At 41.9% G+C, this 20,599-nt stretch overlaps 1 protein-coding gene across 2 annotated transcripts; it reads right to left on the bottom strand.

Annotated features, from left to right (window-relative positions):
* Positions 1 to 702: 702 nt before the first annotated feature.
* On the bottom strand, positions 703 to 11,643 carry C5H2orf80 (chromosome 5 C2orf80 homolog). Of its 2 annotated transcripts, XM_010960089.2 has the most exons (6): positions 11,499 to 11,643; positions 10,032 to 10,119; positions 9,579 to 9,650; positions 2,487 to 2,574; positions 2,074 to 2,195; positions 703 to 1,164 (listed from the first exon to the last, which is right to left on the bottom strand). In XM_010960089.2, exons 2-6 carry the CDS (start codon positions 10,113 to 10,115, stop codon positions 1,156 to 1,158), a joined length of 375 nt encoding a protein of 124 aa, XP_010958391.2. In that variant the 5' UTR covers positions 10,116 to 10,119; positions 11,499 to 11,643; the 3' UTR covers positions 703 to 1,155. The 2 variants fall into 2 exon arrangements, with proteins under 2 accessions (XP_010958391.2, XP_074219330.1); XM_074363229.1 differs by lacking the exon at positions 9,579 to 9,650.
* Between the last annotated feature and the right edge of the window lie 8,956 nt (positions 11,644 to 20,599).

Genomic DNA, 20,599 nt, shown 5'->3' with positions numbered 1-20,599 from the left:
CACAGAGGTAGATGACTCTAGTCACCGACTCTTTTGTCATCCTGTGTGTATGTAGGAAGGTGAAATCAAACACCTTCGTGGTTCATGACCTGTGGAGGGGCTCTAAAGGGACATCCAACTATAGATGGCAATATGTCCACGATGCCATTTGTGAAAGTCCTCAGGCAGCACATAAAGCAACTGTGCAGTTGTTAAAGGGAGAAAAATCAATAGTCACAAAGAAAAAAAAAACGTTCCCTTCAAGCTGGCCAACCCAGACAGAGGAAAACTGGGCAGAGTCCTGCAAAGCTAGACAGTGTACCCAGGGACAGGAGGATACACATAATGCGGCAGGTCTACTGATACACCTTACTTACAGCCGTAACTGAACCAGTGTGGAAAAGGCTGCATCGGTCTCCCCAGCCACAACGCCACATTGGAATACACCACCATTTTCAGCAAAAGTCAACAAACCACACGCCAGTTTCGGCACACGTTAAAGTAAACTGTTCTACATAAAGTTGGCACATGAGAACCTTAAGATGGTATAATTTATACCCACATTCATTTGGTCAGATTGTTACTATGTGTATTTTTAAGTTTAACTATGTGCCTAATCAGCATTTTGGAAAGGTGTTGAAAGACTAGAATATTTTCTTTTCCTAGTAGTCATTATATTCTCCTGAAAGAAAGTCTGTACCCATATTTCTTTTAATGCTTTTATTGAAATGAGTTTAAATGTTTCCAAATGAGAATGTATCAAAGGCAATCAATGACAGATTAATTTTACTTTGGATTGAAACTTCGAAAAACTGCCTTCTACTCCACCATTCTGCAATATTCAGTGATAAACATTTGTAAATGTACTACAAAGCCAGCCTGCTTTGACAAAGAAATACTATATATTCTCAAAATCCTCTAACCAACAATCTTCCAGTCAGAACGAAGTAGCATAATATACATACTTTAAAAAAAATAAATAAAAACCACAATATGGCCAAACAGAATGATTCTAAGAGAAGAAGGTTTAACATCCAAAATAGCACTTCAATGCACTTTGCATCAAAAGCTAATTGTCAAGAAAAATATGCTGTCAAGAGGTGCAGTTTTAAGGTGATGGTTCTTTTCCCCTCCCAGAGACTTTACTGTGAACTCCCATGGTGCAGTTCCAAGTTTCTAACTGACCTGCAGAATAAAAAGATAATTTTGGTATCAAGAACATCAATTTAACATGGACACAGATATTAGCTTTCAATTTATAGGGAGTTAAGGTCAAATATCAGATATCAAGTGCCTGACAAAGATGAATTAAAGCACTTGCAATGATAAGGTTACATTTCTAATCAGTCAATAGTTTGTCTCAAAAAAGCCTGAATTAATCATGAGCTCTGTGTGGCCTAGCCTATTCAGAGATTCACATTTTAAAAATGCATAGGATAGCAACCAAATTCAATAAAAAGGAGTTTAACTTTCACTTGTGTTCCTTGAAGAAAACCTAATTCATAACCCAATGATTCAGGTTTCAAAATTCCCCTTTTCCTTTCCTACCTTACAACTCTCCAGCTGACCCAGAGTCTCTTATTCAACAAAATCCTAGAATATCCCAGCCAGCCAGGCTGTAGCATTCTTCTGAATCTCTCCCTGCTCGCTTTTATTATGTTGATCTTGTTGGTCTCTCTGACTTCTTTTAAAATTTCCTTTCCATTTGCACACTATAGCTGAGAATGCAGAGCCAGACAGGCAAAGCATTCTCCTTCTTTTCCAGCCCTGTCCATCTCGGACTGCTCTCTGAATTCTGCAACATACACGTCCCAGGAATCAGATGGTCAGGGCAGAAGCAGCAGAGATGCAAAGCAGGCAAAGAGAAAATTCTCATTAGTGAGAGAGGGACCAAGGCTATTTGACATAGATAGTAATATAAACTAAGGCCCAGAGAGGTTAAGTCACTTGCCTGAAGTCACACAGCTGGTAAGTAGTGGGCTTTGGATTCAAATCCAGAGCATCTAACTCCCAAAGGCTAGACTTTTAACTACAATCTAAATATTCCCAAAACAACTGGTATCAGTTTGGTTCAAGTTGCATTTTTAGACTTACCTTGTTCTTTGGCTGTGTGTCCAAAGATACATTCTTTGATGTTTTCCTTTCCTTGGCATTTGCTTCCCTTGCAGAGCTGCTGGTGGCATTTTTATTCGTTGCTCCCCTTCCTAACTTGACACCTAGAGACAGACGTAGTAATCATATCTGTCTAAAAAAATTTTTTTTAAATGGGTCCACCCTCAGGTTTAGAGTCTTCCCTTATACGGTGGTTTGTTCCCATCACCAAAGGGTCTGAGAAATGACTTCCCTGATTTCAGCGATGGAGGGAAATCGTCATAAATGCTCCTGATTCTTTTAAACTCAACCAGACAGAAAGATGTTATTACCATAACAGCTTTGACTTTACTTTGTGAGCTCACCTCCTAGTTTTACTTAAATTTCTCTCAGCGGATGGAAGTAAACAGGCTTACTCTGTTTGCGGGCATATTCTGCGGCTTTGGGTGCTGTTAACATGGCAAAAGGGTGCAGAGAGAGGCGGAAAGGTGGAGCTCGGGGAACCTGAAAGGAAAACAGTCCTGCTTTCAAAAGCTGCACCCACTTTGTGCTGTCAGTGGCTGCTTGTTATAGCTCTTGTTTCAGTCCTTGGTCTGAAACCCACTCTCCTTACACATTACTAGCGGGCCACTGAGAAGGCCCGTGTTTCTTGGGTCACGCACCTTCACACGCTGCCCTCTGCTGCTATTCTTTGCCTAGAAGGCCCCTGCACACCCTGATATGCCTCATGTGGTTCCCTTTACCTGGAATAGCCTTTTCCTCCTTTTCCACCTAGAGGCTCCTACTTTTCCTTTGAGATGGAGCTCAAATATCCCCTTTTCTGAGAAATTTGCCCCGTGTCCCCTCACCTCCACTCTTCAGTGCTGGCACCCTGCTCCCCACCCCACCAGAGGCTGAATCATCCACTCACTCATCTGTGAATGCAGAGCACATTGTCACGTAGAACACCCCCAGTGTCTCATAGTTACAGCCCGCTGCCTGTTGCACTGCATTGGGAACTTCCTCAAGGTGAAGACTGTCTCTTTATTCATTCATTCAACAAGTTTCCAGTGAGCACCTACTATGGGCCAGGCCCTGTTTTAGGAGCTCTGGTTGGTAAGACAGACAAGATTCCTGATCATACATTGTGATACATTTCATAAACGAAACAGTAGGATGTGCTAACAAGGATGTACTAACAGAAAGGACAGAAAACATGGATTAAACAATAAATGAGGTCATGTTCTCTTTATAGACAGGACAGGTTATAGGCACCTCAGCAGGGGTATTTCTAAATTTGACCTCAGCCTTTGACTCAAATGGCAAACATATTTATTGATAGTTCATGTCATATCCAGTGTTGTAAAGAATTAAACCTAAGCATGAATAATGGCTTCTAACCTCAAGAAGCACATAATGTATTCAGAAAGATGACCCTCAAACACAAAAAGTCATTGGAAAGAGGCTTCGTGTCAGTGTGGAGCAATGACAGTGGGGATAACAGCCCTGCAGGATGACGTATGCCAGGTACAAGGGAAAGAGAACTGGCTCGTACATTGATCTTCATGCACTTCTGTATGAGAAGACTCAAAATGGAGGCTTTTCATGTTCTAGATTTGTAACCGAGCAGGACCCTATGGGGCCTTCCTGGGACAGACCCTCTCCCCATGTCCTCTGCTTAGCTCCTCTCTGAAGTACCCAGATAACAATATCTCATGCATAATTCCTGAGTTTTTCAGATGCTAAAAAATTACCAAATGAAAGAAATTGATTACTTGATGATCATGAGCATGTGGCCGCCAGAACTTCTGGCACCTAACGATTAATGGTGTTGTCCACCCTGTTCCCTCAACATCAACCAATCAGAGTTGTGCACAAGTTGATCATGTACCCCACCTCCCTCACCTGGCCTTTAAAAATGCTTTGTTGAAATCCTTTGGGCAGTTCAGGGTTTTTTTTTTTGGCATGAGCCACCCGTTCTCCTTACTTGGTCCTGCAATAAACCCTTCTCTGCTCAAACTCTAACGTTTCAATTTGTTTGGCCTCACTGTGTATTGCGGACACGAAGTTGTGTTGGGTAACAGTTTCTCTCTCCACTGTGGATGATAGAACCCAATGTTAGTAAAGGTCACTTCCACATCACACGTTCTGCGAGTTCTGATAATCTGATGACTCATGCAAGCAGTTAATGGAGCTCTCTGTGGTTCATATGAAAAATTATGTTAAAAGTAGGATGAAATTGAAATCCTAAACCCAGAGTTAATTGGAGGATCTTTTTTCACTTAAAATTTACTTTCTGATAGCTTCATTGTGTCAATGTCAGAGTATTATTCTGATTGTTATTTCTCCATTCAAGTACTTACTGAGTGCCAAATTATGTCCAAAGCACAGTCAACAGAAATTTCTTCTAACCGAAGGGTAAGGAGGAGGAGAAGATGGGGATATGTAAAGGCATGTTGGAACTTGACAAGAAAAACAGGGGTATGTCCTTAAGGGATGAAGAGCCTAAACAGTCATCTTCACCTGCCTTTCAACCTTGAGCAGTAATGTATGAAAACATTTCTTTGATCTCACTGACATGAAGGGTGAAGCATTTCTCATCGGAAGTGTCAAAGCAATTGAACATATGCTTATGACAATCATATTTTCCAAAGTAAAAGCAGGGCATGCAGCCTGGAAAGGCAGTTTGTGCCCACCCAACAAATTTTGCAAATGTGGTTGAGATGTTGCGAAATCAAACTTTCTAAACATTTTAACGTTTACGAAGAAAAAGGGCAAATTTTAAGTTGAAAGAATGCTGGAAGATCTAGGACTTGACTGATTATATCCATTAGCAGTTTTTCTAAAAATTGAGGCTCTGTATAAATAAAAAAGAAAATGACCCAACAGAAAACTGGACAAAGATTTCAACAGGCACTCTACAAAAGAAGAAGAAGAAACATATAAATAATTGTCCACTGGTGATCAAGAGAGTGTGAATCAAGTCCACAATGGAAGCTTAACAGCCTGATAAACTTAAGCCTGAAAATATCAAGTCTTGGTAACAACCAGATAACCTCTATTGCAGATAGAAGTATTAATTGGTACAGTTATTTTGGAAGCGAATTTGGCCTTATAAGGAGAGTTGAGGATGCACATACCCTATGATGCAGCAATTTCAGGCCGAGGCACGTGCCACACAGAAACCCTTTCACTGTGCACCAAGAGACATATAAAAGAAATAATCTAAATATCTGAAACAGAAGAATATACAAATAAACCGTAGCACAGTCCCACAGTGGAATACTATCTGCAGTGAAAGTAAACTGTAGCTACGTGCAACAACATGGATGAATTTCTGCAACATAATGTTGAGTGGAAAAAAGCCCTCGAAGAATATATTTGCTTCATTTCATTTATATTGCTTCATTTACATATCTTGCTTTTATTTCATGTATATAAAATTCAAGGAACATGCAAAACTAAATAATATATATTGATTAGAGATGCATATGCGGTCAAACTATAAGGAAATAAAAGAGGATGATAAAAACACAATCTAAGATAGTGGAAATGGGGCAAAAGGAAGAATCTGGGGCTGGAGAGGATACACAGAGCGCAAAACAATGTTGATACTGTTCCGTTTCATGCACTTGGTGGACTTGCTTGTTTGCTTGGTCTTTATCTAACATATATGATAAATATTCATTTGGACATAACTGGTATCCCTCATCATGAAGATTGGTCAATACTGAACTTTTGTTTAAATCTAGGTCCCCCCTTTTTTTAAATCACGAAACACTTTTTCATTTCAGTGCAGATCATGCTGAGTCAGCATCCTTCAAGAGGAGACACACAGCAGACTGGGGGTCTGTGCCTGGAGGCTGGGGCTGCAGAGATGTGTGAGGGTGGAAGATGGCCATTCTGCTGAGACCAGGTGGCTAGCAGCGGACTCCTATGGATAGGAGCAGGGAGGCTGGCCAGCCAGCGCAGGTGGGCTTGGAAATAATCATACTAATCTCGAAGCCCCCCACCCCCCATGCCAGCATCACACACCTGATCTGCATGGTCTCACTGAATGCTCAGAACAACCTGGTGTGGTAATCATGCCTATTTACATGCAGGGGGATTGGGACTCAGGGATGTTAGTAACTTATCCAAGGCCACACAGCCAGTGAGTGACAGAGCTGGAACTGGACACCAGTCTGTTTGCCTCTGAAGAGCTTGCTTTAGACTTTGGGTATAAGTTTGGATGGAGTGGAATGATGGATGGTCAGGAAGAGACAAGAAAGGAGAGATTCTGATTTCTTCAGTTACCTCTCTTTATTTTTTCCCACTTTCTGTTACACCAGTTTTCACTCTCTCTCCCTTTCCTTTTCCCCCTCTTTCTCTGTCAAATGGAGCTCAAGAACATTTTTCTTGCTTGCTTTATTTATTAAAGGAAGATTTATGCTTCTTTTCTTCAGCTGAAAATTGAGCAGGACCTCTTATATTTATCTGATGTTAATTGCAAAATCCCCGCACTTACGTGAGGTCCTTAGCTGATTTTTTTTTCCCTACAGGTCCCACTTCCACAGCAGAAGAATGGCTCTGTCAGCAAAAAACAGCTCCAAATCAGGAGTAGAACCCGAAGCTTACAGAATTGAACCATTCTGGGTCCATGAGGCCTTTCAGTCACCAGGTGGCAGCAAATAGTCCCAAAGAAAGTCATTGAGCCCACACAGGATGCGGATGGTACCAAGTGGCCAATTCTAACAGCCAGAAATTCTACATAATCTGTTTAGTATTCAACAGGGCTTTAGACGCATGCTTGGGAAGGATTTTAGCTGTTGCTTGGGAGACAAGTTATCCGAAGGAATCAAAGGTCATTCAGATACTCGCAGCCGTTAGAAAGAAACCTTTGTCAATAACTATTTCGTGAACAACCCTACCTCCTAGTTAAAACCATATTTTGAAATTACGTTAAACCCTAAAGAACTGTTTTAAAATAGCTCTTACAATGTAATCTTTGAAAAGTTACATTCCCATCCAGAAGTCCAGCTAATTCCTTATTTAAGATGCAGAGGAGGTGCCTGAGTGGAGCTGATGTGTAGACACAAGAGAAAGGCCTGGGCTGGCGTCCCCGAGGCAGGGAGGGGCTTGTGAGGTCCATGGGGCAGACGATCCTCAGACCCTTATATCTGTGGCTCAAATCATATCACACCCTTTGTGATGATTCGTTGTCTAAAACAGTCAGTTTATATTGTATGAATAATGCTTGATGAGCTATTTAATTTTTGAATATTTAGAGAAAGTAGTCCTGAACTAGGTTTGATTTTGCCTCTTTCCCCAAAACCATCTGGGAGTTCAGGTCTTCTGAGCATCAGCTGCCCCATTCTCCTTGCTCGGCCCTGCAATAAATCCTTCTGCTCCAAACTCCCAGGTTTCGGCATGTTTGGCCTCACTGTGCATCGGGCACATGAACTTGAGTTGGACAACACCTCCTCTATGAGGATATAACTTATTTCCCTTCAGAGCTGGTCATTATGTAGTCTATGTGTACATCTGGGCTTTCTGTTATTGGCCACTGATTGTGGGGACAGAGACTGGGTGTAACTGAACAGAGAAGGTGCTGAATAAAGGCTCTTTAAAGAATAAGTGAAAGGCCAGATGGGTAGATAGAGATTGGCCAGCCTGCCTCTCAACAGTGTGGCTTCCCCTTCTGGTCCTTGTAACAAACCTGGCCATCTGAGCCACTTGGACATCCATGTCTGCAAATCTTCTTAATGGGTAACCCAGCCATGACTGGGAGTGCTGACAGTGCCACTCCCTCCAGGATGAAATTTTCTGTATTTGCTCTCTGGCCACTTGAGTTGAGACCAGCCAACCAGAGGTGCCTGCTGCCTGCCCTAGACCTCCCCCAGGCACAGAAGGTGAAGGCGAGAGAACACAGTGTCTGAAACAGAGGGGCTTGAGCTCAGATATTTATGTGTATGTGTTATTGGGGTGATTTGAGGAAAGGGGAGAAGAGGGCAGCCTGGAAGGGAGAAAACTGCAGAAAAACAAACAGGAATGAAGCAGTTAAAGTCTGCTCAGCTCTCTAAGAAAACAAATGAGCTGGGCTTTCCTTAAAAGCCAAGAACAGCTTGGTCTCTGAGGAGCATTGGGCCTGGGGTGGCTTATGCCTCAACCAAGGTAGAATGTCAACTCCAGTATAAGATCCACCAGAAAGTCATCTTGTCTGACCTGCTCCCCCTTACATTCCCTGCGCCTACAACTATAATGAATGAATGAGTGAGTGAGTGAATGAGTGAATGAATGAATGGAATTGAAACCAGAGTGATCAGGGAGAAGGTGCTGATTTCCTCTGTATTAAGGGAATTTGAGTCTCAGATTCAGGGCCAGCTTACCAGTGCTAGGACAGTTGGAGTCAGTTACAACACTTCTGAGCAAATGCTTGACTACTAGGCTGGACCTGGTGGGCTTTTGACCTTATATGACCCCACTGTTTGCAGTATGGTCTGCAGGTAAGAGAACATGGGAAGCAGCTTCCTGTGCCATAGCCCTGCCCCTGCCCAGGCCTCCCTCCCAAATCCTGGGTGGGGGGGAATCGACAATGTGAGCAGAAGGCCTTGTGTCAGGGTGTGGGCTCTCCCTGCTTCTCTCCCTGACTCCTCCACTTCACCCCTGCCCACCCCATCTTCCCTTTCCTTTTCCCTTTTCTAGAGGTATCAAAAGCTAAAATGATCAGTAAGTAGTTTACCTCTGAATAGAAACCCATGTTTCATTTTATTTTATTTATTTACTTTTGGGGGGGTAATTAGGTTTATTTATCTATTTATTTTAATGGAGGTACTGAGAATTGAACCCAGGACCTTGTTCATGCTAAGCATACACTCTATCACTGAGCTATATCCTCCCCCACCTTTTTTTTTAAGAAGTTCATATTTTAAATGTTTACTAACTGTTCATACATTCATAAATAGCAAAACCTGAATTGGCCGTAAAGATCATTCAGAATATTCCACCTTTTTAAAGATCAGTATAAGGAAGCCCAAAGAGGGAAAAGGACCTAGTCAGAACTCCTCCCAGGTCCTGGACTCCCAGATCATTACTGCGTCTACTGTGCTGATTTCCAAGTAGTCTTGTGGGAAGGAGAAATGTGGCAGCAGCGTGCTAGGTGAGTTATCATGAGGATGAAATTTGTAGATCTTGTCCTAGTTCTAGAAGGTAGGAGAGTGCTTAAATTGACCAGATCTGCATCATAAAAAGTGTAAGTGACAAACTGTGTTAATCAGAAACAGAGGCAGAATCTAGACTCTTAAGACAGGTGCTCAGTTGGCTGCCTTTTCTCAGCCTAACCAAAAATGCATTTGTTATGACAAATGTAGTCCCTTATGTAAGGAAAGCATCTTATAAACATTTATTACTGGAGTAAGATATGGGTACATCTGGTTTTGTACATTTTGATATAAAACTGTTATTTTGTGCCTGAAAATGCAACATTATGAATTTACAAAATAAATTCTCTCTAAAAATCCCTTATACTGGTGGTCTCAGGTAATCCCTACCTTGATAGCACCAGAACTGGCAGAAGAATCAGCCCCATAAATTTTAAAGACTTCCTCAATTGGGATACTGTTCTGTTAAATAACAACAATAACAACAAATATGTTATCATATCACGGCTCTTCTTTTATTATAAAACAAAGCTATTATAGCTCCAGTACGTCTAGTACCATGCCTGAGAGCATGGGCACCAAATAAATAATTTCCAAATAAGTGGATAAATCAGAGTATCCTAATGCCAATTACTTATGTGTTATTTTTCCCCTTAAATAAATGTTTTCACAATACAATATAGAAGTCAGTATTTTATTTATTATATCTTTAAAAATAAAACATTTAATATTAGTAAATTCTGAATATTTAGAAATATTGGTTGAAAAATAAGTATGCATTAATATCAAAACGCACATTGTAGATACAAAATCTCCATACATGCACGGTGTTCACTTCCTTACCATTAAGATTCCAGCGTAAGATGATAAAATCATTGCTTCTCGTTCTCTGTGGTTTGGATATATGGGTCTACCCCAAAATGGCATTTTCCTAAAGGGAATTGAATAAGTAAGAATGCAGGGTTTACCCTTGTTCTTTTGATGCCTGCTAAGGTTGTGACAATAATCATAAGTGATAAGTAACCGCCAGTGGCCGTGTGCCATGCACTTTTTTACAAAACTGATACGATCAATCCATCATCAGTAAAGTCTACGCTTTGAATTTTGAATCTTTCAACAGTGCTGATGAATTTGCCCTCATCTATCCATGTTCCCGCAGCTATCCATCATTGGCAGACTGGCTACTATGGTGAGCAGTTATGACTGTGCCAACCAGTTTCCTTTCCCCCTCCTGTGGCAATTTGCTTGGGGATAACTGCCCTACCCCACTGGGTACCTCTATGCTTCTAGAGAAGCTGACAACAGCCCTAGAGGCCAAGGATGGAAAACACACCATGGACTAAGCTAGTCAGCGTATTCCATCCCCTACTCCCCCTACTCCACCCCCAGATAAATCAGAGCAAACAGAGTCATTGAGATATAATTCTGTGATTTTTCAAAAATGCATTCTCCCTTGGACTGAATGTTGTGATAAAGTGGGTTGAAACTAGGAATAGTGTCCACCCAGGGAAAACAGTCCAAAGGTGAATCCTGACGACCTGGCTTGAGTTTTGAGTTAAGCCATGCCTGATGTGGACCTAGCCATGGACTTGTCAGTTACAGAGGAGATAAATCCCTCCCCTCCTCCTCTCTCTGTGTCATTTTCTTTCTTCCCTGCTTTTTTTTTTCCCTTAACTCTGCTCAAACTGGATTTTCTGCTGATTACAACTAAACACTGGTACAGTCATTCAGGACGAGGTGTGCATTCTAAAGCCACGGAACAGAAAAAACAACTGGCCTCTGAAACAAGCAGTTCGATCCTGGCCTCACTAGTTTCATGTTCTTCCCAACTGAGCTGGTCTGCCTGGCACACACGGGAGAAGATGCCAAACATTCTGGAAAGGTTCTAAACAGCTGTGACTCAAACCACTCAGCTCAGGCACACATCTGGTCAAATGCTTAAGAAGCTGTGTTTGATAGTCCTTAGGAAAAGATTACAGACTTTACCCACAGAACTGATCATTAAAAAAAAAAATCAAGGCATGTACACAATAAAGCACAGTCATATTTCTAAGGCAGAACATTCTATGCAAGAAAGATCTGCATCTGATGGAAAACAATTAACAGAGATGCAAAATATGTAAGCATATACATGACTTCCTTGAATTGATGACTGTGGGGTTTCTTCAGGTTTCTAGTTGGAAATAGATGCTCACCTGCAGTATTTTCAAATCAGAGTGCGTCATTGTGGAAGATGCCAGATAGAACTTCCTCTGTCGCTTCTCATAATCACACATTAGAAAAACCAAAACCCCAAACCATTCAACTTACACTTCCTCCCGTTCCAGCCAAGTTAAGTCTTCTTTGATATCCAGCCATTGCAAAGTAACATGGATGGCCAAGTCATAGTGTGCCTGGGGACAGGAAACACAGAGAGCAAAAGGAACAGCTTAGACATGGGCCGAAGCACGCCCTGGGCCCGATGACAATGGCATTGCTAAGCCTAGTCTACTGTTTCGTCATGTCCACAATGGTGAGGATCATCAGCTGTGTCCAGTAACCTGATGCTCAGACAGAAATAACCAGGGATCTACAGGCACCACATTTACCTCCCACTAGAGCAGTTTCCTCTATGTATGGGGTTGGTGAAGCGGGGGCAGGAAAAGAAGGGATAGATTCATGGAAAGAATACTAAACTGGGAATCAGGGAATCTGGGTTCAAATCCAGGCATGGCCAACAATGAGTGATATTTTATCCTTGGGTGAACAATTGATGTTCTCTGGGCCTCAGTTTCCTTGAATTTTAAAATAGAAGGTGAAGGTGGAGGAGGAAGAGGGACATAGAGGACAGTTTCTAACTCTGTGAGTAGAACATCAGAGATGTGCTCCCGAGGGCACGGTGGAGGGCTGTGCCTATCTGGGAAGCTGGGGGAATTCCGGGAGGCTTCAAAGAGGAGGTCTGGGCTTAGGAGGGCTTAAAAAAAAATTTTTTTTAATTAAAAAAAAAACAACACAAAGAGGAGGCCTTGGTGGAGCTAGGGCTTAAAGGATGCAGAGAATTTCTATAGACAGAGAAGGACTTCTCAGGTGGAGGGTCTAGTAGAGCCAGAGAACTGAAAGAAGACCTGGTTAAGTGACCTGCTAAGAGTCTTACATGCAGTGAAAAGCTGAGGACCGATTCGAATGCTCATTCCTAGCCTACCGACCACATTTCCTGGTAATGTCAAAGGGTATTCACCACTTATCTATCAAAACATTTCTTCTCTCCTCCCCATCCCCAGCCCCAACCCCAGAAAAGGGAAGGTCGATTTCGTTTTTGTGTTTTCAGATGGGCTCCAAGGGGCTAACTCTAAAATTCTCTCAATGGTATAATTAGAACAACGTAATTATTTCTTTCAAGGACTGAACCAAGCTAAAATAAGAAAGAAAGGAAGAGAGAAAGGAAGAAAGGGAGGAAGGGAGAAATGGAGGAAAGAAGAAAGAGAGAGAGGAAGGAAGGGAGGGAGGGAGGGAAGAAGGAAGGAAAAGGAGGATTGTGATCATTTGTTGAAACCTAATCCAAAGACTGATGCCTGCACCAGCACCATTGGCATCACCTGTTTGCTTATAAAAAATGCAAATTCCCAGCCCCTCCCTAGATTTCCTGAATCAAAACAGCCTAGTAATACGACCTCATTAAAGTTTGAGAAGCACTTGTCTAATTGATTTAATTTCTCCACCTCATATGTGCGCAGAGAAGTCCTTTAGAACACCAAGCCTTAACTGCTTATTTAGCTCCAGGGAAAACAGACAGGGATGGGGGGGTGGGAGGGACGGATAATCCCTTCTTCCTCATTAGTGCAAGAGCAGTAAGTAAGCAGCATAAAAAAGCTGACGATTTACTAATCTCTTTTGAATTAGATCTTTACACAGCTTCCTTAATTTATGTGAAGTGAACTTTTATTACATAACATGACTCTGAGTTTCAAAATGAATAACAAAGGATTTTAGGATTATGAAATTCTTTGGTTTTCTCCATTAATGCACATGGTAAAAACATGATTGTATTTGAGAACTACATGAGAGCTAACCTTGTCAAAAAGTTTTTAACATCCTGCATGTCACTTTTGTAGTCATTTTGCTTTTTAATCTCTCCTAACAGTAAATAGCAAAAAGTCCCATGATTTATTTTCTTATTCTCATGAATAAGTTGAGAAGACCACATGGACAACCCTAGGATAAGAAGATGAGGAAGAGGACATGCTGGGGGATCAAGGTCAGCCTTGTTTAGGATAGACAGTAGACCCTTGTTCTGTCCCCTCAATACACATAGACACACATGTGACTCACTGCAGCATGCTTTTCTTTACCATATCGTCTAGAAAGGTGAGTTGCCTTCTTCCTTTTGGGTCAAATTCATTTTCCCGAAGTCTGATGCCAATATAATCTCCCCTTAAAAGCAAGAGAGCAGAATTGAACCAGCAGGAATGACATGGGAGCGCAGTTTGCAGAAGGTTCCTTCCCAACCCCTCCCTCCTCCACCAAAATACAAGAGAAGTCTGGTGGCTGAGTTAATATTCATTTTGATTTACATGGCCATTCTGCAATGCTGCAGGTTTAAAGTGTCTAATCACAATGACCAAATCACAGTTATCAAAAAATTAAACTCACAGAGAACTGAATTTATAGGAAAGCAGGGAGTATGACAAACTCCCATAGGCAGAATAGACTTTACAAAACTGAAAAGATTTACACCCACTGTTTAAAATAAAGATTCCCTTGCTGCCTGTGCTAAACTCAGACAGAATGTCCAAAACTGATAAATTCCAGATGTGTGATATTCTGTACAGGTATGTTATTTTGCCCAAAGGCTTTTCCCCATCAGAATGCAAATACTCTTAGGAGGAGTTATACATAGAAACCTATTAGTGATTCCCACTTAGCCTATCCTTATCAGATCCTTTCCTAATGGGCTTTTAATAAGGGGAGGTTGAATAAGGGCCCTGGGAGAAAAGAAAAGGCGGCTACCTTGGGAAAGTCGAGAAGAGGGACTGAATGTAGGAAAAAGGACTCTGGGGTTTCCAAGGTCGATCTCGGCAAATCTCATAATGTTACATAAGGACAGTTCTGTTTCTCAAGGTGTTTACCAAATACTTTAGGCAAATTCCTGTGATGAGGATAAATTGCTTTTGGCTTCTAAAAGTTCTACTTCTGAGTCATTAAGCTATTCTAGATTGATACAAATTCTTGAAGTTTTGCTTTGTAATTCCAAGACACTTTATTTGTGTCTTGGATTCCTAAATGGATTCTTGGGATATAAAATTAATTTATATCAGTTTTAAAGTTCCAGATCTTTGGAGGAGATATGTAGAGGAATGGGCATTCCTAATTAAGGTTTGTTCTTAATACATTGGTCTCCAAATAAATACATGTAAATGTGTGAATTCATACATAGTTTATTACAGCATTTCTTAAAGACGTGTGAAAAGATAATTCTCTCAGCAGGCAGAGAAAGGATATTTAATAGGGACTGTGATAAGGTCTTTAATGAAAAAGATATTATTGTTGTGCCTATAATCATGAAATAGAACATAATCATTTTTCCTCCTTTTATATGGTCTGTAATTTTCACCAACCTCTTAACAAAGTACCAAGTCAGAGATACGCTACCACAGGAGAAAAAAAATTTTTCCATGGGAAAACTTAATGTTTTCTCACATGTTTAAAACAAAGTTCAGATGGCAAAAAAAAAAAAAAAAAAGGAGATGAATTATTTAATCAGTAAGACTGACAATAGAAGAAGCAGAGGGTACAATTTAAATGCTGGGCCCTTGGGTCCATTTTTCAGAAATCTCTCCTAATATCTGTTACCAGCAAGGCCCTTTCAAAGGCACATCCTTCCCAGCACAGGCTGGGGCTGTGGGCTTGGATCTCAGGCTCTAAAATGGGGATGCCTCGGATGCGCACGCTGCTGGCAGAAACATCCTCCCAAGAGATTCAGCATCCTGCTTTGCACTACGTGTGAAGCCTCTCGGGCAGGAAAGCCAGATCAGCCGGCTTTCTCCTATAGCACAGGAATAGCTTCTTTCTTAGAGCTTTACCCTCCTGCTAATAGCTGGACCATCCATGACATAAAACCCACCCAATGTTGAGTGTAATAAATGAAAGTTATTCTCAGACTTACAGGAGCTTTTTCATTTCCTTCTTTAGCAGCCTTCTTTCCATGATTAAAGGCTTATCCAGCTGAGCAGGTATCTGCAGCTTACACTGCACCTGTTATCCTTTGGAAAGACCCAGCCTCTCCGAGCCTAGAAGCTACAGCAGCAAATCAGAGAGGATTTGAGTTAGGGATGCTATCACTCCCAATACCAGTCATGGAATCCTAGGCTCTGGAAGGGATCCGAGAGTTGTAGGCCTCTTATCCAGCAGGTTCCAGGTCAGAAATCTGTCTGGAAGCCAGTACACTGTACCTTGAGTTTATCTGATGCCTCTTATTCCTTCCAAGTTTTTTCAATATTCATCATTTACTTATCCTTGCAAGAAACTAGCAAGTAAAACCAACACGGCTCATGTAATCATAGATAAGAGTGTTTGGGCAGAACCATCCAAACACAGATCGTCTGTGATCTGAATATGTTTGAGTTCTGTATGTGTTCAGCATAATGACTCCCAGTGAATCTAGCTGGTTCATGGCTCATAAGAGTTTCCTATAGATCCCATGTACAACTTCCTATGGCCAGGAGGCCCTGGTAAGAACATGGGGTGATGGCAAAGGTGAGGCCGTGTCTTCAAGTCTCACCCCCATAATGAATTCCTGAAGAGGATATGAAAGGGCTGGCAGGGATGGGTGGCGAGGTTTCTCCACAGGAATCTCTGTAAAGTCCTGGTTTTTGAACTATGTAATGCATTGCCTACTTTAAAAAACTAAGTTGGGAAACTCCACCTGAAGGTAACTGGTGGTGCCTGGTCTCCTACAGCAGAGCTGACCCTCACACACTCACAGCTCAAAGCCCCAAGGATGCTGCCTACCTGGGGAAACAAGGCACCAGCCCAGGCCTCTCCAGGTGTCCCCCGCAGAGCACCCCACTTCACTCCCCCTGTCCTCATTCACCTCGTCCTCCAGCCCCATCCAGGACCCAGTGGCCTTCCCTCTATCATCATTGTTGCAGTTGGCTCAGCAGCACCTGGACTTGGGGCGTCCGGGTGAAGAATTAAAGTTCAGGTGATGGGGTCAAACAGGATCTGAAGTCATAAAAAGGAGTTTATTTTGAAAATCATCAATGTTGAATGAAATGCCCTAGGAGAGGGTGTAAATGTGATATCAACTTTATCTGCAATGTTTAATTTCTTAAAAAAGATTGTAATTTTTTAAAAAAGATTCTTAAGCAAATTGTGATGGTTAATTTTCTGTGTCAATTGGCTAGGCCAGTGTGCCCAGATATTTGGTCAAACATTATTCTGGTTGTTTTTGTGAAGGTGTTTTTTGGATGAGATTAACATTTAAATCAGTAAACTTTGAGTAAAGCAGATTACCTTCCATTGTGTGGGTGGGCCTCATCCAATCAGTTGAAGGCCTTAAAAGACCCTCTCCTGAGCAAAAGGAATTCTGCCAGCAGATTGCCTTCAGACTTTAACTGCAACTCTTCCTTGAGTCTACATCCTGTCACCCCACCAGATTTTGGACTGTCCAAATTACTACAATCACATGAGCCAATTCCTTAAACTGAATTTCTCTCTACATATATATACACATCCTGTTAGTTCTATTTCTCTGGAGAGCTCTGACTAATACACATAAAAGAAAAATTGTTAACATTTGTTGACTCTGGGGTGATAGGTCTGTAGCTGTTCATTATATTACCTTCCGTACTTTTGAAATTATGCATATGTTTTTAAATCACTGCTCTAAAAATGACTGGGGAAAAAAAACTTAGAAACTTTTGAGGGGAAAATTAGAGCATATAAACATTAAACTTCATTTAATTCAGCTCTCCAACAATAATCAGAGAGGAAACAGGATGCTACTGATTTAAATAAATTCTTCACCAAACCAGTTTAATTATTGTGGGCCATTCTTGCTGCTGCTACATCTGCTAATGCCTTGGATAGGACGTAGAAAAGGGAATAAAGTAGGAGCATTCCATAGGAAATGGATTAACTATAAATACAGTGATATTGCTCTCTACCAGAGAGTCAACTGGGACAGGAGACTGCAAGCCAGAAAGGTTGCCTTGTGGCCTAGACCAGGAAAAGCACTGGACCTGGGGAGGCCAGATGCCGGAATATGGAGTCCACTCCACCACTGACAATGTGGCCCTGGCCAAGCCTCTTGGCTTTTCTGGACCCCCACTCTCTGGTGTCGTCTAAAATGTGATGAGCCTAGTTAACGTCACCCAGAGGTCTTTTCACCTTAACTTTCCACAACTTTATAAAGGCTAGCATGTTATCATTCCTCTAATTCAATAATTTTAAAAATGTTTGTTGGTAAAAAAAAAAATCTTTCTTACCTCAATTCCTTGACAGGTGAGAGAGGCGCTTCCTTAGCTTAGAAGCCTTTTTAAAAAGCAAAAGATTCAGCATTTGCTTTAACCTATTCTTGCTTTGTAATTCTGAGCCAGCGCCTTGAATTTTGGACACACAAATTATAAAACTTGGGTCTCCTGGTTGTTGGGACAGCTTCCTCTTAGAGCCATCCCCCTCCCTCTACAATTCAATGTATCATAAGATGCAAAGATTTTAAAAACATGAGCATCTTCCATTCTCATTAGGTTGGAGGTCAGGAGACCCTGGGAGGCTGCCAACTAGCTGTGTCACCTTGGACAAATGAATTTGCCTCTCTGTGTTTGTGTGTTTCCCCCTCTGTAAAACAAGCACTAAAGGACTGGAGAGGTCCTGCCAGCTGTCGAGTTCAGTGACGGACATTTGTTTGGTTGAAAGAGGGACTCTGTTCAGTTTAGACTGAATTCAGCCAGTCATCCTTCTTTTCTGTCTATGGAACATAAACGAAAACAAGACTCTAGCTGGAAATACACATAAGAGAACTACTGGAAAGATTCCAGCTCTCTCAGGCCTTAACCGTTTCATAGAAACCAACTCCCCCGCAGTCACAGCCCCCATATTCTACAGGAATAGCGCGCGGAGGAACATCTGCTCACTCGCTGCATGTCCGAGCTCCGCGGCCCCGCATCTATGGGGCAGGTCTCCAAGGCTGTGTTCTGTTAACGAATTCCCCTTTCATAATCTCTCACCAGTCGGAGTTGATCCCAGTGCTTTTGTTCTTTCTGTGCTTCGTGCTTCCGGAGGCGTGCTTGAGCATGGACGGGAGCTGGTGCTCACAGACATCCAGAAAAAATACTTTTTTTTTTTTTTTTGGTTGCTAGGAAACAGTGACTGAACGAAAATGTGTGTGTGTTTTTAATATTCCTACATATCCTGCAGGAGGGTGGAAAATCGTATATTTGGGACAGGAGTATGATCCTGACCTGGAGTTCACGGATCCTTTTACTGGAGCAGGCGTCAGTTTCCCTTCTGAATGATTCATGGAAAGCCGAGAGGGTGCAGGCCGTCCAGCCCTACACGCCGGAGAGTTTTGTAGCACTTGGCTGCAGACCCCGGAGTCAACTGACCCCGCAAGGATTTCAGGGGGAGCCAGTGAACCTCTGGCTCCTCACACACTTAGGTTGATTCTACTTGGTGACCACAGACACAGGGCAGGGAAATCCTGAAGATCCATCGTCTTTCTCTCCTACTAAGTGGTCTCCCTCCTCCCACACTGGCCTCCTCATCTTAAACGCTTCCTCCTTTGCTTAAAGCTTGCAGATGGTGTCCCTTTGCTCTGAGAATAAGATCTAAACTCCTAGCTGGGGCCTGTGAATGGGCGCCCTTCATGCCCTGGACAGGGGCAGACTTTGTCACTCTGGCCTCTCCAGGCCTGGGTGTCTGTCGTCATTACCACTTAACCCTCCTTTCCACTCCTCTGCGCGACCAAATCTCTTGTTTCCCTGATATCTCAGCTGCTCTCTGAGTGACAGTGACACTAGATTTTATAGGCTAGTTGTTCACTCCACATTGAATTTATATTGTACTCAGAACATTCCATGTTTTGTGAGCCTAAAATTTATACAACGTGGGGGCCCCCTTTAAGGAAATAAATGCAAAATTGTGACTACAAGGTTGAATGTTTATTTTCAAGGGAAAAATTCAGGTTTTCCTCTAGTGTGGCTGTTTACAATTTGTTTTAAATTATAAAGTATTAGAATAAACTAAGAGTTATTTTTCAGCTTATTGACTCCATGTTGATAACGTCTTTATTCCGTTTTCCACAGTTTCCTGCTCAAGACATGCTCCTTCCCCAGGGCGCCTTGAGAACTTTACTCTTAATCTTACTAGGCTTGTTCCTCCCTTGTCCTCCCCTCACCCCCACACCCTCTCCTACATTCTCCCTCATCCCCGTCCCACATCATAGTGGTTATTTCTTATTCTACTTATTAATAGATGGTGGTGCTTATTAATATAGTGTTTGCATCTTATTCCGTTGTATTGATTCATCCTTTGCTCTTTAAAAGTACTCTCTTAGTGTGTTTATGTTGAATCTCCTTATTTTGATGGTGAGGTCCCACAGTGTAAACATCATGCTTTCTATCTGTGTGCTCCCCCCAAAAGATTCATGATAATGCTGTGTGTTTATCATGCATTCACTAAATATTACCTGGCATGGGAAAATTTTTTTTTTCTGTTCTGAAAGTAATGAGAACTCTAAACATATTTAGCAGATAAAATCTCTGCTCTCTCATTTATATGAATGTTCTTGCCCTCCTTGGTTGAACAATTGGGTGGTGGGGGTGGGGGAGGTGGTCAGCAGAGGTTGACCAGATGGTAGCATTTTTAGCATTTGCATTTGGTAGGGGTTAAAAAACTGCTTGTACATACAAGCAGTGTATAGTAAGTTGGCATTAATGAGCACAGTATTTTTCCATGGGAAAAAAAAAGATGAGTTTTAGTCATCTTCTCTGTGAATACAAGAGACCAGACATTGAAGGGTAACAAGGCTATGGCCATGCTCACCTTAGGATTCTGACAAGTCTGAACATATCTGGGCAAGTCTGGAGGACCAGGGACTGCAGAGTTATACCAAGATTCTCTTTGCATCAGTGGTTCTCAACATTGGCTATACTTTAGAATCACCTGAGGAGCTTTAAATACTCCCCAGGACAGTTAACTCAGAATCTCTGAGGGTAGGACTCAGCCATCCATATTCTTTAAATTTCTCCAGGGTTCCAACATGCAGATGAGGTTGGGAACCACTGACATGTAAAGGACCAAGAGACACTGTAGGTAATGCTCCGTTATTGCAGTTACACTAACCTTTAGTTTGACGGACCATTCTTTTCACTTCCAAAACAGACATGAAGAAGAGATGGACCACTTTTCCCCCTTGGTCTTTGTCCCCTAGA

The sequence above is a fragment of the Camelus bactrianus genome, chromosome 5, assembly GCF_048773025.1.
Source record: "Camelus bactrianus isolate YW-2024 breed Bactrian camel chromosome 5, ASM4877302v1, whole genome shotgun sequence".
Taxonomy (NCBI): domain Eukaryota; kingdom Metazoa; phylum Chordata; class Mammalia; order Artiodactyla; family Camelidae; genus Camelus; species Camelus bactrianus.
The sequence above is the reverse complement of the archived record's forward strand: the minus strand, read 5'-3'. Positions and strand labels throughout refer to the sequence as shown.